The 18,047-nt window shown below is 44.0% G+C and overlaps 1 protein-coding gene across 6 annotated transcripts in view; it reads right to left on the reverse strand.

Annotated features, from left to right (window-relative positions):
• The window catches only part of DNAH9 (dynein axonemal heavy chain 9), a 220,452-nt gene that overhangs the window by 93,513 nt on the left and 108,892 nt on the right, over window positions 1-18,047 (reverse strand). For 5 of the 6 annotated variants that reach the window (XR_008328846.1, XR_008328847.1, XM_053376206.1 and 2 more), the window contains 3 exons: window positions 13,588-13,848; window positions 5,670-6,095; window positions 936-1,055 (listed from right to left, as the gene is read on the reverse strand). Coding sequence is in view for 3 of the 6 variants with exons in the window: in XM_053376206.1 (XP_053232181.1) it covers window positions 936-1,055; window positions 5,670-6,095; window positions 13,588-13,848 (807 nt within the window). In the remaining 3 variants the exon portion in view is untranslated. Of the gene's footprint in view, window positions 1-935; window positions 1,056-1,569; window positions 1,653-5,669; window positions 6,096-13,587; window positions 13,849-18,047 lie in introns of those variants that run through there. The other variant, XM_053376209.1, reaches the window with a different exon arrangement.

The following is an 18,047-nucleotide window of genomic DNA, read 5'->3' on the forward strand; positions in this document are numbered from 1 at the left end:
CTGGGTGAACACTACTGAAGTCAGAGGAAAACTTCAGTGTCAGTGAGTACAGGACTGCTGCTCTAGTAATTCTATATGATTATGTCCCTAACTAGTTCGACTGACTGCTATATTTTTTTTAAGCAACCAGCAAGCCCTTACTTTTTGCTTCTTGTTAAACAAGCAAGGCAGGCCTTTTGCACAACACAATACTATTACAACTACACACATGAATAGACACTTATTGCAAAGATAAAGGGCAACAGTGCTCATTAAAAACCCATATGCTCATTAAAATCACAAATTAAAGGTTTCATTTCACAGCAGCTGGAGCTAGTGAATGGCTGCTATGCCAACAGCCATGTATCATTCACAAAACCAGACAATACAGACATATACTGCTATGAATGATTAAAAGTGAAAAAAGGCATGGGGGCCAGATTGTTGTCCCAAAGTTTCAAGGCTTTACATGCAATGGTCGCACTGTGCATTGTGCTAGTTCATTAGTCCAATCAGATATGGCAGTCAAGGAGTTTTATGCTCACAGTAACTAATGACTGCTGAATCTACGCTTGCACAGAACCACTAAAGCATTCACTACAATGTTCTTCTGATCTATTCACATGCTACTATTCCTTGGAGAGATCAAGAATCCTAGCTGTCACTTGATTTTTCTCCCTGAAGTAGTACTCCACACCGGGAAACACTTCCCCTAGAAAAGGAAGACTAATAAATAAGAAAGGGGCACGTGCTATACATATCCTGGCTGAATAACTGCTCCCTTCTGCAAGTCTGGTGTCATACCAGTATGCTATTTGCTTTCATTCTGAGCTGGACAAACTTTCAGATTCAGAAGCACAGCTAGTTGTCCGTATAGCACTAAACAAAGTTCTTCCCATGCCCACCCACAAGTTGGCCTTCACATGGTGGCCCAAACCTCATCAAGTGATTCTCACCAGGCGATTTGCAAGGGAGATGGTCTTCGCTGTGGCTTCGGCTTCCTGTTGACATTTTAGCTTCTCTGCTGTGGCCTTCTCAAATTTGGCTGTAAGCCTAGCCAGGTTCTCGTTAAGGTGCTGCAGTGTGAAAAGAAGAAAACCATAGGAGAAACTAAAGATCATGACGTGATGCAGTTTGAATTTATGTATTCACACACCCCTGGTCAGAAGGAACTGGGCTTTCTTCTGTTACTCAAGAAGACACACCTAACAGAGGTTATATATTTCATCGCTGCTGGAAATAGAAGAACCAGTCTGACCTTTTAAATTCACAAACCCACAGAATCCCCTTGAAGCATCAACTATGGTGCCAACTCTGTGGGGAAAACAACATGGTTGAAACCCTCTCCTCCCATGGGGAATCTGGGAGGGGGGGCACAAAAGTCAGGCCTCTTTGAAGCAAGCTGATCTAGGCTTGACCTGGGGTTTTTAAGGGAATTCTCCATCACTCTAACAGCTGGCCTCTTCCACAGTTAACAAAACTTATCTCATACACCCCTTTTTTAAACTCACCCCATTATTTGTGCCTTAACATACATTATAATCTTAACCCCTTAGACATAGCTGCTAAGGAGATAGCGGCATCCTGTACCTTTGACAGTTTACATGGAAAAGTGAATTTTGGTAGGCTCAGCTTGCTATGCAGGGGTGACAAAAGCTGCAGCTGCCCAACTTCCTTCTTCTCCTATGCAACTTTGCATCTTGGGACCTACCCTGTGCAAAAAACACAGAGCAGAAAAGGAAATTGCCTCCTTGCCAGTTAAGGCGTACTGCCCTTGAGATTGTTGTCTCCAGGCTTAATACTTCTTTATCAACATTATTTACCAGCCTAAATGTGGAGGGCTGTTTGTGTGAAAGCTACAGAAAGGGGTGTGACCAACGACCCAAGCAAAAATGCCCTATTTAGCTATGCTTCAGTGGTCTGGCAATGGACTTTGAAAGCGCCATCCAATCACTGCCCACATATGATGACATTTTCTTCCTGCTGCTCTATAAAGCAAAATCAGACTGTTCTCAAAGTTATTGAAACATTTCGCTTCTGTGACAAAAGAACTGAAGTTAACAATTGATTTTTATCTGCATCCAGCACAAACAGCTTAAAGCTAAGTGCCTCTAAATCATTTTAACACTGCTTGAACAATACACTAGAAATAAACCCAAATATGAAAAAGGGGCTTCTTCTTCTTTTAGTAGCATCTGGAGTTACTTGATCAAATAGCTGCACGGAATACAAAACACAGCCTTTTCAAAAGTTGTTTATCATTAAATCCCAGAGCTGTAACATTTAAAGTGACTTCTGCACATTAAAGTTTCCACCATTTCTGAAAGCATGTGCATGCATTTTCATATATTTATTATACACTGGATCCCAGTTTACACTCAGCTGGGTTTCATTCATGCAACACTCTGAGAGGAGAGGCAGAGGAGGTTCCTCATTAGGATAAAGTGAGGCAGTGCCCTGCCTGCTTAGGGTACCCCCTAGGAGGGTGGGATGGGGCAAATCACACTAGTCCCACTGTTGTCTTCACTTCCCCCTGATCTCTGCCACCCATCCTTCCCTTCATGCCAACTCAGCACACTTCTCCTTCCTGCTATCCACCTCCTTCCTTCCTTCCTTCCTTCCTTCAGGTGAATGTTTCCTCTGATGGCTGTTTTGTAACTGTTATTGTGGTCTCATTGGATTTTATGCTAATATTTCAATTAATGATTTGGCGAACTATGGATTTCTAAAAAAATATTTTGTTATTATTTTACCCACTGAGCCTTGGAATTCTTCTTAAAATAGGCAGGTTATAAGTTTTTAATTATTTATTTACTAAGAATACTGACATCGCACCTTTCCAACAGAATATTGCTCAAGGTGACTAACAATAAAAGGAAAATTCATCAAGCTAGAGACTTCCCTTGGTTATGAATGGTTTGTATCATCACCCAAAAATTCTAAGTAAAACACTGAAGAATAAATTGGTTGGATTTGAAGTAGCTTGGTTTATTACTGCTCACATTACAAATGGTTTAGGCAGGAGCTATTAAGTTTGAAGATTTTCAAACATGGGTAAGTCTGAAGAACGCATACAGAAATTACTTTGTGAGCTGTCCAATGTTACCATATTTCAAAGTCATTTTACATTGGTTTTTAACCACCCTAGAAAGTTTTATTGTGATTTGTAAAGAAATTATGCTGCGACACAGATTGGTAGGTTTTCCTAATTAAAGACCACATTTTAATTGACAGTTCTGAGCAGTTTTCAATTCCGTACCACACTGTGTTGTGAAGCTGGAATGATTTTTATAATATAATATATTCAGTGTTTATGAGATTGATTTGGTATAAGATGGTGATGACCTATGAATGTTTTTGTTGCTGTTGCTAACAATAGTGTGCAATACCTAACAAATGGATTTCCCCCCGGTTTAAAGCTAGTTTAAAGGTTGGCAACTTCAACTGACAAAGGGATTCATTATCCCTTAGTAAAAGTCACATAACGTACTGTACAAAAGAGTTAGCTTGGATCCAGCAAATCTTTAATGCAAACTTTCATGGGCGTAGCCAGGATTTTTGTTGGGGGCAGGCCTTTTGTTTGGGGGGCAGAACCTCGGTTAGCTATGGATTGGGGTGAGGCAGCTGCCACTCCCTGCCCTCCCTTGGCTACACTCATGCAAACTTTAGTACTCATTCCTTACAAGTGCATGGATCTCTAACTTCTGCCCAAACCCATAATGTAAATGCTCCTAATAGTAAAGAATGGCTATTCCAGGCTCCCAGCTACAGGAATGCTCCAATTATATATACATATGTGGAACTATGCTCACAGAACAAAGGTAGCAATCCCAACTGCCCTTACATTTGAACTCGAGGGGATATATTTCCGATTAAATATTACAAGTCACTGTTCATGGGAATGACTAGAGAAACATTCAAAATCTCAGGACTATCAATTGTCTGGACAAATAGGTTATGTAGACATTTTACATTTTCCAAAGTGTTGTTCTGCCAAGCAGCCTTGTAAGAAAGTCTACGAAAATAAACTAGACCTGCCCCCTGCTGAACTTACTCGCCTGCCTATACAAATCTGTCAGTCTTCCATGGTCCATGGATAGTCTGAAAGAAACTAAAGCAACAGCTCCTTGTACCTGTAGGTGATTCTCTCACAGCAACCAGCCAGAAGGGGAGCTATTAATAAGCTTGATGTACAGTATACACTGTGGATTACAATGCTAGATTTTTTTACTTTTTATTTTTGCACAGGCAAATGATGTATAATGCAAATGCCATCATCTCATAAAATTCTGAAAATGTGCATCTGCTATGGGGTAAAACTAAAATTCTAGTTACTGCCAGCGGCAGAGGAAGCCGCTCAGGCACCTGGGGCGATGTGCCCAGGGACAGGGCGAGCCGCCCATAGGGGTGGGGCCAGGGCAAGGCCCACTGTGGGGCCTCCAGAGTCTGCCTGCCTCCTCCCACTCAGCTGCCCTACAGCTGGGGGGAGAGGCAGTGGGCAGACCATTTGGGCAACATGGAGCCTGCATGCGCCCAAACCACCACATCTCTCCCAGGAGAGACGCGTGGCTCGGGCACGCTGCAGGCTGTGAGTGCACCCAGCATTTTGTCACCCCTCTCAGTGGTGACACCCGGGGAGGCCTGCACCCACCGCGCACACCTTCCTTAGCCCCTGGTTACTGCAACATGGGAATAATAGGTAATGCAACAAAGCAGGAGACACAGAACCTGCCTCACCTCTCACTTCCTCAAAGCTTTGAGATGCTGCTGAACTCTTTTAACCCCATCAGCCCCAGCCAGCATGGCCAAGGGTCAAGAATTATGGGAGCTGTGATCCAACAGTATCTGGAGGTTCCCACTCTTGTCTTAAAGGAATAAAGGAAGGATCTCTGAATTGACACCTCACAAACCTAGAAAGATAGGTTAGTGGGTTTCTGAAGAAGCATTCATTCAGCTGCAAGCAACCATCTGCCAAGGTGTTTCAGACAGACGTGTCAAGGGCCAAAGGTTCATGGCTATATTCCTGCATGTAATGTAAATCCTGGGGTAGTTTGAAAGACAGATTTCACCACTGGCTAATGCGGCAACTTCTCAAAGCCATGAGTAAATTTAGATCATTGTAATAGCTTAATTGGGACTTAAGAGAATTAAATTAGAATTTTTGCAATTGATGTGAACTACTCAACTTTATCAGTCACATACCCCCTGTAATCTCACAATATAGACAAAAATCAGATAGGTCTGCATCAGGTAGTAGCAGCAAAAAAGACATGACATAATATGATGACAAAGATAAACCTAGAGCGTGGTGCTGATAATTCCAAGGTTGAAGGTGCATATTCCTGCATTGAATAGGGTTGGACTAGGTGCTACAATTCTATGATTCCATTATTGTATGATTCACACTGTTAATGGGTAGTTTGTGCAATGCAGATGCCTACAAAAGCAAATCGCTGAACTTTGATGAACTTCGTATACTAAATAACCATGAGTAGCGCACAGCACAATGGCCCATCTACTGGCAAGAGACAGGCAAAGGAACATCGCTCAGCAGATTCCAGGTTCACTACTGGGCTAGATGGCAAAATAACCTGCCCTCGTATAAGGCAACTTCGTATACTCTACCCAGTGCATCACAGAACAATGCTAAGAGAAATGTAAACCTGTTTTACAGGCTGCCTTGGACTTACTGCAATTTTGGCCTTGATGCTAGCCAGCTTTTCCTGGGCAGCAGCAAGCTCGGCATTAGCTTTGTTGAGAGCCTGCCTCTTGGGCTCCACATCGCAGTACACTTTATGGAAGTGCACTATGTTGATGACCCAGGAGCAGAGGCCAGCAGCTGCATAGGACTTAGATGTCACCAGCTCAGGCTCGAACTCCGGGTCCTGCAGATACGGCTGAAGGGCTCGGAGGCAGTTCTCATGTATATTCTCTTTGTTGAAGTGGATCAAGGAATCCAGGAAGCTGTCCACTTTTGTCATGGCCACTTTGGCTGCTTTCCAGGTCCTGTCCTTGGGCACCTTTCCGCCGGGAGCCATGAGCACCATCACGGCAGCAGTGACATTGCTGACAGCGGAAGGCGGCGATCCAAACGACTTCAGTTCTGTCAGATTGTTCTGAAAAGGAGCGGGGAGGAGAAACCAAAGTTGTTAGATGAAAATGAATGGGTTTTCTTTTTACTTTGCTGGTAATGGAGTCAAGCTCCAGAGCTATCAATCTGAGAGAGGAGCTTTGAAGCCAGGAGCAGCACTGTGAATTTTAAATATTATGACTCATCGGACGTAAAGCAATGAATCCCTCTAGTGGCACAGGGGCCTCTGCCGGCTTGTTAGATAACAGCCAGTCATGTTCCTTCAGCATTTCAGCCCAACTCACAGGCCATTAAAAATGCACAATTATATTACAGATTTAACCAGTATGAAAAACAACAATGACAAAAAAAAAATCAGAATGCCCTGAAATCAACAAGGCATGTCTGAAGCTGCAACAGGGCTTTAAAATGTGTCTCTTAATTGAGAGTTCTCATAAAGGTGACTGCCTTATAAATCTTTATGCACTTTAATGCAAGGTGGATTCAGACCCATACAGCGCCACAGAATGGTCTCTGAAAATCCCGTTGTGTTGTGGCTACATCCACAGGGAGAGACAATTGTGAGTAACATCAGGCCACATGCTGACACTGATCCTGCAATGTCCTCACACAACCCCCACCCCTCCTGCCCATGTTTATTTGGTAGCAAGGCCACCACAAGGTTACATACGCAGTGCGGTCAGTCGCTACACACAAGTAACTTTGCATGTGAACCATATCCAAGATAAGGAAATAATGCCATCTGGTGCTGGGCCATCTAAATCCACCCTTCCAATACCATTTTATTTAAGTAGGATCATAGCTGTTAACTTTTCCCTCTTTTAAAGGGCAATTCCCTTATTCCAAATAGGATTCCTCGCAAGAAAAGGGAAAAGTTGACAGCTATGGTTGAATCCTGGATAAAATGTGGGGCTATGCTCTCTAAACATAACCCCATAAATAAGTTAAGCCTTTTAAAGTTCCATAGACTCCAGTGGGAGATGTTTAAGCCTGTCGGGCTAACTCTTCCACTGAATCAATGGAATTTAAAATGTGTTTAATATGAGGAAGTATGCTTGAATGTCCCTTTCACTAAAAAAAAGAATTTTAGTTTTTTGCCTTCCTTCATAGAATAACCTTTCCGCTGTGCCACACACATACACACATCCCTGTGTACTTTGTGTTGCTTTGAACCCTTCTTCCGCCATTGGCTGGTGATAATATTCTAACAAGAAAGCAACAAACTAAAGTGCTTGGTTTCATTTCTACACTGGGATTTTTTAAATACAAAAAAAATAACAACCACGTTAATCCAGCCAAGCTATGAAAGGAGTGCCATTTCAAGATCACCACATGACACCTGTTTCCCATTAATTGGCCCATAAATTTCCTCAAAGCCATTTTTAAACTCCTCTGAGCCGGAAATAGCCAGAGTTAAGGCTCCTCTTGTCATGCACAGGTTAATTCTGACGCAGAATTCCACCTACCCATCATGGAACTGATAGCACAGGATGCTAAGCAGGTAACCTCCAAAGAACAGAGATGGTTGCAACTGATATAAGCACACAGACAACACTGGCTATATTCCAAAGAAGCGATCCTGCCAAAGATCTGTCACATCAAACTGCGAAGAAATGTGTGCATCATGCTGACATCCAGCAAATGTGAAAGCCCTGGCAGAGCAAGCCATACTCCTCACTGGGGATTCCTGCCCCAATAACCTCTCGGTACATTTGTTCTTCATATATCATCACCCCAATGACACTGAAGTCTACAGAAGGAAATTACTCTATCCCTGAGGGGCAGGGCATGCTGAAGCATACCTGTAGCACGGGATGGTCACTTGAAAATCCTTACGACCTCTCTGAATTATTGTGTCTGGTGCCAGATGACTATGTTGATTACTTGGTATGTATGTAAAGATAAAGGGACCCCTGACCATTACGTCCAGTCGTGACCGACTCTGGGGTTGCGGCGCTCATCTCGCTTTATTGGCCGAGGGAGCCAGCGTACAGCTTCTGGGTCATGTGGCCAGCATGACTAAGCCGCTTCTGGCGAACCAGAGCAGCGCACGGAAACGCTGTTTACGATTACTTGGTATGTATGTAAACATAAAGGGACCCCTGACCATTAGGTCCAGTCGTGACCGACTCTGGGGTTGCGGCGCTCATCTCGCTTTATTGGCCGAGGGAGCCAGCGTACAGCTTCTGGGTCATGTGGCCAGCATGACTAAGCCGCTTCTGGCGAACCAGAGCAGTGCACGGAAACGCTGTTTACCTTCCCTCCGGAGTGGTACCTATTTATCTACTTGCACTTTGATGTGCTTTCGAACTGCTAGGTTGGCAGGAGCACGGACCGAGCAATGGAAGCACACCCCATCTGGGGGATTCAAACCGCCGACCTTCTGAGCAGCAGGTCCTAGGCTCTGTGGCTTAATCCACAGCGCCACCCATGTCCCTACTTGGTATGTATAAAAAGGTAAAGGTACCCCTGCCTGTACGGGCCAGTCTTGACAGACTCTGGGGTTGTGCGCCCATCTCACTTAAGAGGCCAGGGGCCAGCGCTGTCCGGAGACACTTCCGGGTCACGTGGCCAGCGTGACATCGCTGCTCTGGCGAGCCAGAGCCGCACACGGAAACGCCGTTTACCTTCCCGCTAGAAAGCGGTCCCTATTTATCTACTTGCACCCGGAGGTGCTTTCGAACTGCTAGGTTGGCAGGTGCTGGGACCGAGCAACGGGAGCGCACCCTGCCGCGGGGATTCGAACCGCCGACCTTTCGATCGGCAAGCCCTAGGCGCTGAGGCTTTTACCCACAGCGCCACCCGCGTCCCCACTTGGTATGTATAGACTTACAGAATTTGAGCAGCAGAACCAATTTAGTCACGAAGATAACCTTGATTCCATGAGCTTGGGGGGAAAAACAATGCTACCAATTAACACCAGAAGTTCACTATGGGCAGCATCAAATGGCTAGTGCCAATGGTATCATAGATCTTCCTGGCTACGGATGACTCTATAATGCTACCTCTGGAATCAGAAGCAGTATGCCCCAATTGTCAGTTGCTGTGGGCAGTAGCGGGCTGTTGCCCTTGTGTCCTGCTTATGAAATTCCCAGCAGCATCTGGTCGGACTCTATGGGAACTCAATAAGCAGAGACAGGATTATAGCCAGATCCAGCAGAGTTCTTCTTATGTTCAGAACCTGGTGGAATATCAGCAAATCTGCATGAAACGAAAAAGGTGTGTAAGCCATTTCCAGATCCCAACATGCTCACCACTGGAATTTGTTTCAAGTAGCTCTGAGAAACGATGCCTCTGTCACTACTAGCGAATGGGGGAAGTCCCACAGAGAAAGCAGCTTGAGTTGCATTGTTAAGTTGAAGTCCTATACCTGAAACCCTGTCATGGGGCGGGGGGAGGCGTTTCAGCTGCAAACTGTCGACATGCTCCCCACTCAGCTAAAACCCTTCCGGCAATGCCACTCCTGAACTAAGGTTTGAATTATTTGCCTGACAGCAGAGTCTACCTGGCGCTGAAGCGCTTTCATTTATTTGCTTGTTAGGAACAATGACATCTGTTTTAAGGCCACACAGACAGCAGTCTGCTGTGCCGTGGGCTTTGAATTATTCTGCTAACAGATTAACAGTATGAATGGGCTGGGTGCAAGCGGCAGCCACCTACAGTACTGGCTGCAGAACTCAACAGCTCCATCTCAGGGCCAAGACAGACTTTCCTTCCACTGCAAGGCTAGCTTCCACATCTGGGCTTTTACATTTTAAATTCCCAGCGTGGGAGTGGGGGCAATCTGGCACTAACAGGGCTTACCTACCTAAAGTTAATTGTGGCATGGGAGCAATTTTCATCCAACTTGCAACTTAGGGTGGGAACTAAAACCTTGCCTCCCTGTATTGTGAAACAAACCAACAAACCCTAAAGTGTACACTAGCCATGCAATTGAAATAACACCTGTTTTGGCCCCCTCAGCAAGGTCCTTTGGGTGAGTGAGAGAGGGTGTCGATGTCTACCGGTCTGGCATTCGGTATGAATCTTTCCGGAGAGGGGATAGAAAGTTCTCCAGGTCTGTTCCCACAACCCTTGGTACACAGCAGCCCCGAGACCTAGTGAATGCACACTGCAGCTGAATGGGCGGCAAATCAGTCACTTCCTTGCTTCATCATGCACTCCAATCAGTACACAATGAAGCACCAACCGAGTGCTGAGGCATCCAGCCGCAAAGTGTGTCACTCAACCTTCATACTGATTAGGCACAGTTATCTGAGCTGGCCATATATTTTTTCCCTTCTTCCTGAAATATCCCCACTCCCCAGCTGGATTTATTGTTCATATCATCCTTAGGACTTAGGGTAGATTACACCACTTCGTGATGTCCAGGAATGAGTGCCAATCCTTAATGTATCAGCAGGCACAAGGAAACCCCATTTGAAGTACAAAAAGAAAGGGAAATGGAACAAGGAATTTTGGAAGAAAGCATGGCTGATTGACTCAAATACTGAACAGAAGCACTCCACACTGCAACTTTTTTTGCAGACCTCACTTCTATTTTTGAATACCAGCTACAGATAACACAGCATGGCCATTGCCTTCTTGGTCTGCTTGTAAGCTTCCAAGCACATCTGCCTTGAAAACAAATACAAGACCAGGTGGAGGTTAGGGTGATCCAGCAAGCAATTCTTATGGTCTTAAGAGCTTTGTACCAATGTTTGCCATTCATTTTCACCCAGGAAACTGTGCAACTGGTAGAAGGCACCCATTCCCATAAAAGCAGCAGAGCAACACTGGCCAATTACCAGAGAGCACCAAAGGAATATTCATCCTCACAAAGTCCAACCATCTTGAAGGCCAGATGAAGAATATGGGGTAGTGAAGATTTCTCTTTTTTAAAATAAAAATAAATCCCCATTATCAGACTAATACCAGTGTATGAAGGAGAAAATATGGGTGGCATTTTTCTAATTGAACTATGTGTGCCTAAAATTGATCAGACAGCAACACAACTGAAATGCAAAGCCCAGATAATCTATTTGGACACCCACCAATCTTCCTTGTTCCAACCTCCCTCCCCCAGCAATCTATATTTCCCACTGCTTTCTACTAAAGAGCAATGCATATTCATTTTGCTCCGTATGAAAGCACAATGTAAACATATCTGCACTAATGGCTGAAACTTCTTAATAAACACACAAATAGAGCCAATTATTCATGTCAACGGATGGGCTAAACTCTCTGACGCAGGTGAGGAGGAGGATGTGATTTCTGGTGCTCTGTAAACGCTGCTGCCTTGGTCTCCAGGGAAGCTCCAGGCTTCCCATTAATCTTGCCTTAATGAGATGTTATACAGTTTCAGCATGAAACCCAAATTGACAGGATCCAAACATTTTCCTGCTGCATTAGGATTTTGTTTCTAGACACACGGATCCTGTCAACAGAATCGCCATGGCTGCCCTAAAAAACAGAACCAAACAGAAAGCTGCTACCTGCTTTTGTTTGTTTTTAATTGCTTGATCTTTGGGCATTTTTCTTGGTTTAGCCTAACCATAATGGAAGACAGGGAACAATTCAGTCTGTGCATATGCTAAGATGCATTAGCAAATAAGCCTTGACATAGGGATCCTCTCTCCTGCTTTTGGGTATGCTGCAGTCACCCTACAACCCGTTTATTCCAAACCCCATTTTTTTTGCTCAAATAGGTTCAGTTATTTGAAATGATTCCATTGCCTGGTTCATAAAGCACAGTTAAAAATAAACTGTGCTTTAAGGTGAATGAGCAGTGTGCGGGTTCATTGCTCAAAAGCCCCTCCTTCACTCCTCTTCTGCTGCTGCCACACTTGGCAAGAAGCAAACCAGAAGCTAGCTCTGCATTATGTGTGAACCGGTAAACATGTGAACCAGTTTGGGCAGAAACAAGCCATTACTTCGTACATAATGAGCCAGCCAGCCTCTGGTTTGTTTTCTCCCTGGTATGGCTACAGCAGGAACGAGGAGGGGTGAAGTGGGGACTTTTAAGCAGCATGCACTAGCACTAACATGCTGCTCATTCACAACAAACCATACTTCATGTTGAACTATAGTCTAATGTGACATCCAAACCAGGCCCATGCATGCAAACACAATGGAACAGATTCTCTGCAAAATATTTCCCAGGATGGCTTTCTGAGCAGCATCTTATATCTTATGTCACCTTTCTTCATCATTGGATTGGTTCTGCAATAGGTATATGGATGCATAACCAATTCCTACAATGGGACCTCAACAACTAAAGGATGGCTCTTTCTCATGTGTACCTACCTAAGCCCATCTTTTGACAGACTGCTCCACTTGCCTCCTCATTCTGAAGTGTGGAGGGCAGCTACAAGGGAGAAGATCTTATTAGTGGTTCTTTCCCAGCTGTAGAGCACTCTCCCTAGAGAGGCTCACCTGGCACCCATATTAACATCCTTTTGGTGTCAAGCAAATACCTTTTTATTGTCCCAGACTTTCTAATGTAGCTTTAACTTAGTTCGCTGCTATTATTTGAGTCTCTGCTGTTATAGAGATTTGGTACATTTTGCACTGTGAGTTTTAACTCTCTGTGTTGTAGTTTTGATGGATTTTGATTGTTCTCAGCAAAGTGCCACAATTGTCGCATTTGACTGATTTGTTTTCATTTGTTTAAACTGCATGTCACCCAGACAACATGGATCATGAGGTGACTCAGAAGTACAAGAAACTAAATACATAAAGGTTTCATGTTTACTTGTTCACAGGATTTCTCTCTCTCTCTCTCTCTCTCTCTCTCTCTCTCTCTCACACACACACACACACACACACACACACAGACACAGACACACACACCCCACCTTGAGCACAAAGCATTATATTGTGTGAAAGAAAAGGAAACAAGCATTTCCTGAGCTAAGGTAAGTTATTGCTATGAGTTCACAACTGAGTGATAAATGAGAGGGAATCCACTGGTTTCAAATTTCATCTCAGATCATTGTTGCTACAAATCAAGAGAATGTGCAGTCTGACCCTGCGCATGACCTAGAAGTCCCAATGTGTTAAATGGGGCTTCTTCCTAAGCAGGGGCACCAACTTAGACCTCAGGTTATGGGTGCCCAGCACAGGTGACATGGTGTCATGATGTCACATTGTGATGTGACGTCATGATGTCACACACTCCGCAGCCTTGGTAAGCATTTCTGAGATCTCGCAAGGCCTCGGACATGACTTCCATTGCTTCGTGTGGCACCAGAAGTTGCGTTGGAGGCCCTGTGGTTTTGGTGCTGAGAACACACAACAAAATTTTTGTGGGTGCTCAGGCCACCAGGACCCCCTACAGTTGGCACCCCTGTTCCTAAGTAAATATGCACAGCTCCACAGCCCAATTATGAAAATCCCATTTTCACCACCCCAAAACCTGTTGCACTGATGTTCAGCTCGTAGGATCCCCACAGGCACCTGATTGGTCACTTTAAGAACAGGATGCTGGACTAGATGGGCCACTGGCCTGATTCATCAAGCTCTTCTTACGGTCTTACCCTATTGAGTGTGTTGAGGGCTTCCTGAGCAGCTGCAAGGGCTGGTTCAGCTTTTGCCAAGTCCTCCTCACAGTCCTTCTGCTTCTGCTGGACCTCCTGCGTGATCAGGGCTACCTTCTGCTCCTCATCATCAGCAATAGCCTTCTCCTTGCTGACTTTCTCTGTCTCGATGCCCACCACCTGGATCAGTTTGTCTGCATCTTCATTCTTCTGCTTCAGCTCCACCTCCTGAGCTGCCAACTTTGCCTTTAAATCATCTACCTGGAGTAAAGACGATGCAAACCCAGTCAGAGAGGACATGGAATTAGTATCATGGGCACTTAGATAAAAAGAATGTCTGAAAAGTGGGAGAGGGCAGGGGGGAGAAGACGAAAGTGCTCAACAGATGTCAAGCCAATGGATTCATTTCTAGATGGAGGGGGGAAACTGGAACCAGTGTTTGGTTCTGGATTTTTAATGGCTACATCCTGGGAACCGAACTTGATAAACTGGAAAGTGAACATCTGCTATGTCACCTATATTTTGATCTGACATCTGGCTGATTGCTGCATTTAGCATCATATATTTAGGGGGTTCTGTACCTCTTGAACCACACATGAACCAAAAAGTTGCCCCATCATACCTTTTCTATATTCACCCTCTCAACACCTGGCCTTCATTTAATCCTCCTACTATTTCCCCACATAAGGGCAACCCTGCTTCAGCTTCACCCTAATCCTATTCCTTGAGCTTCTCCTGTCTCCTCTGTACTGGGACAGAAGCTGCTGTATGGGTTGGGCACCAGTGTATCCCCATCAGTGATCATCTGCTGAAAGTACTGGAAGCTTAATTCTGCAGAACAAAAAGAAGGGTCATCAGCATGTGCAGATAAACACCTTCCAGATGCTTTATGAGAGCCTCGGCCAACTTTAAGCTGTGAGTGCATTTCACCTCCATTTCTGGGAGAAAGGCTGTCTGCTCTTTCCATCTCAAAACCCAGCCTGATCTGCCCAAAAGCAATCAAGACGGAAACTGGGATATTGTGATTTAACTGTACTCCGAGATGGCTTTTTTCTTGCCTCTTACCGAAAACATCCTCATCTCAGCTGACTTAAAAACAACAACAACGTTATTATTATAGATCAAGATGGTTTCTAACTCCAAGCTGCTATGCAATTTGGGACCCATTCCTAATAACAACAAACACTCTTCCTTCTTCAGACTTGTGCATTCATGTCACATGCAGCTCTTCCTTGAGCCCCCTTCATGTGCGGTTGGTGATGCACTTTCTGTCATTGGAGAAAAGATGGGATGTGGCACAATGGCCGAAGAAGACACACAAAGCAATCTCTTTGGAGATGTGTTTTTTTAAGGATGTAGAACTAGTTTCCACATGCTATGACAGCCATACTGCTTTCAATGAACAACTCTTCGCAGGCCCTGCGACAGCACCAGCTTCAATTCCTTTATAAGAACACTACAGCGCTATACAGAACAAATGTTCTTTTTATTTAACCTGCAAGGGTAAGCTCTGGAGCTCCAGGGTAAACCTTTGCCTGTGGGGAAAGGCAGACATATAATTGGTCTGGGATTCCATGCCATTTTCAGCACTGGTTTTAAACACCCTGTAATCGCCCTAAAGTAAGTGGCAGGCATTTTGTGTAAGCTCTGAATAGAGCCCTGTCCTTTGTATATGCCTTTGCAGAACAGCTAATCCATTTTCATCTCCCGTTGTTCTGCTGGAGGAAGCAAAATTACCCTTAGCTTACTTGGGGGTGAATAAGCACTTTGGTCAGCAAAACTCAGTGGCAAGTTTGGCTCATTTAAAATTCTTTGGAGATGTGGGGAAATTGAAGGAAGAGAGATTTGGGGGTTTTGTGGGGGGGCTGCTTTTAGATATGGCTTAGAGCCTTCAGCCTATGATAAGTAATTGCATGCTGGATACATGTATGAATAGAAAGTTTATCGGGCTTTAAGTGCTCCGATGAGGCAACCAAGGGATTGACTTGTCAGCTCTACACAACCCTTATAATAGCTATATAAAGGGAGAGGATAGAAATGCAATCCACTGGCTCTCATTGTAAGATGCAATGGCATTTCCAGACAAAGCCTTCTTTTAAAAAAATGCAGAGTATACAACAGTAATTGAAGGTTAAAGATTTGACATATTTTTGAAAGGAACTAAAAAAAAGCCCAAGAAAGGCTCCAAAGTATTAAGAACCAGGGTTGTATTTGAAAGCCAGGAAAATGCAACAAAGCAGAATAATTGTCCCTGTGTATAGATCCTCTGACAAAGGAAGGGAAACTGTTTTTAAAGCAGAAAAAGCTTCATCACTCATGAAAAGCAAACACTGAAACCTTAATACTTAACCCTAAACTAAGCATTCCATGCAAAAATGTGTGGTGGTGATGTTATTCCAGTGGGCAACGTTTGTGTGTGGAGACACAGCAGTGGAAGGGGCATGTACATTTTCACACCCATCATGTCTTTGTTCCATATTGCTTCCTTCAATGACATTTCCCCCATGAGGCTTCAAATGCATTTCTGTCCTTGCAAACATACATTTGGTGGGGGGTGGGGGAGAGAGGGAGATATGAAACAGTGAAATAATGGGTGGGAAAGTACAAATGCCCCCACTTCACTCCCAAATACTGCCAACACAAAGCAGCTTTTCTTGTTTTAAGAGCACCATCAAGCAAATACTTGTAATGTGAAGTTTGGGCATCTGAACCATGTCATTAATACCAAATCAATCTGAGGTGGGGAAAGTGTAAGTTGAGATGCTAAAATCTGCACTGGTGGCCATAATATTGGGCTAGTATTTGAGCTGAAAACTTAATGTAGGTTTCAATGAAGTATTAGATCTTTATTTTGAAGATGAAGGAGAAAACAAACCCCACATGTTCTGGCCTTAAAACTCTTCCATGAAGTCATATACATATTGGTTTGTTTAGTCCTTGCTTTTATTATGTATTTTGTGTTTTTATCTTGTGAACCACCCTGAGACCTACAAATGAAGGGGTATACAAATTAATTAATTAATTAATTAATTAATTAATTAATTAACAATGACTGACAAATCACAAGATGGCTAACAGGGGGGATCAACTGAGGGAAGGTATGAGAAATCTTAGTTTCTTTTATGTGAATAGGATTATCTTTTCAACCTGGTCATCAATGGTTGCAAGAGTGTTTAAAAAAAGAAAGCGTGTTTGTTTGTTTTTTCTTCTGGGCTTATACGATTCCACATAAGACGGTCAGTAAAGGCCCTTCCAGAGACATTGTGGAGGATATGGCTAACAAACAAAGCAATATATGGCAATATAGTGGAGGGTAATCATGACCAGACAAGTGGTCCAACTTTGGTATGCTTCTTACCCTCTGTGTTGGCCCACAGGGTTGAGCTAACAAGCTCAGAGCAACCCAACTTGCCTCCACACAGCTCTTCAACCCTGAAAATTAAGGCCTGACCAATCCACGTGCTTTGTTTTCCCCTCAACTGAGAAGGGGGAAGATGTGTTTTCTCTGAGGGAACCTTAGATGGATTTGTGGATATTGACGGAAAGGAGAACAAAGCAAGCCAGATACAAGCAAGGCCAGCGCTACATAATTCCCAGGGGGACAGAAGGTAAAAATCCTGCACAAAAAGTAGGAGCATTAAGAACAGAGAGGATTCCTAGTAGGCTCCCAGCAGGCTCTTTTAATCCGATTACTTGTGCCAGGGGTTTCAGGACTACTACATTCACTGCATCAGAAAGGTCAGCAATTAATTGCTACAGCAGGAGAGACTCAAGTCTGGAATTCAATGAAACCTTTTTTAAAAAACAAAAGAAATGCTAACAGGTTGCCTCAGGGCAGGCATAGGAAGCTAAGTGGAATGCAATTCCCTTCTCAGAGGGAGAAGAGTTCTGAAAATAAAATGGTTGCCCGAAAGCTTCTCATTCCCTGCATGTACTGGCAATACTGTACCGTGAAGATCAGGGAAGCCAGGGCTTTTTTTCAGGGGGAGCTCACAGGAACTCAGTTCCAGCACTTCTCAAGTGGGCACCATTGCCATTCTAAGAAAAGACACTAACTGATGTGGAAATATGGAGAACTAAATTTAAGATTGGGGAAAATGAGAAACAGAGAGAAACCAAAATTGACAGTTTCATAATGTTTTGTGGACTGGAGTCCACTTCATGAGATACATGCTAAAACAACGCAGCTCTAAAAGATTCACAAAGTGGGACTGGAATAACCACTGAGAATAGATTTCTGGGTGCACATAGGACTTACAGGGCTCACAGCTGCTTGAGGTATTTTCTCTGGCAGCCTGCCCCCAGCCCTTGGCGTTTTCAGTATGCCAGCAGATGTTTGTCATTTTGCACGAGTGAACAAGTGTGCGGGTACAAAAAGTAACATGTGAACCTGGGCTTGCGGTTCACCCCCCACAAAAAAAATACAACTGGTAAGCCAAGAACAAACCTTGGTTGTAGAA

The sequence above is a fragment of the Podarcis raffonei genome, chromosome 2, assembly GCF_027172205.1.
Source record: "Podarcis raffonei isolate rPodRaf1 chromosome 2, rPodRaf1.pri, whole genome shotgun sequence".
Classification (NCBI taxonomy): domain Eukaryota; kingdom Metazoa; phylum Chordata; class Lepidosauria; order Squamata; family Lacertidae; genus Podarcis; species Podarcis raffonei.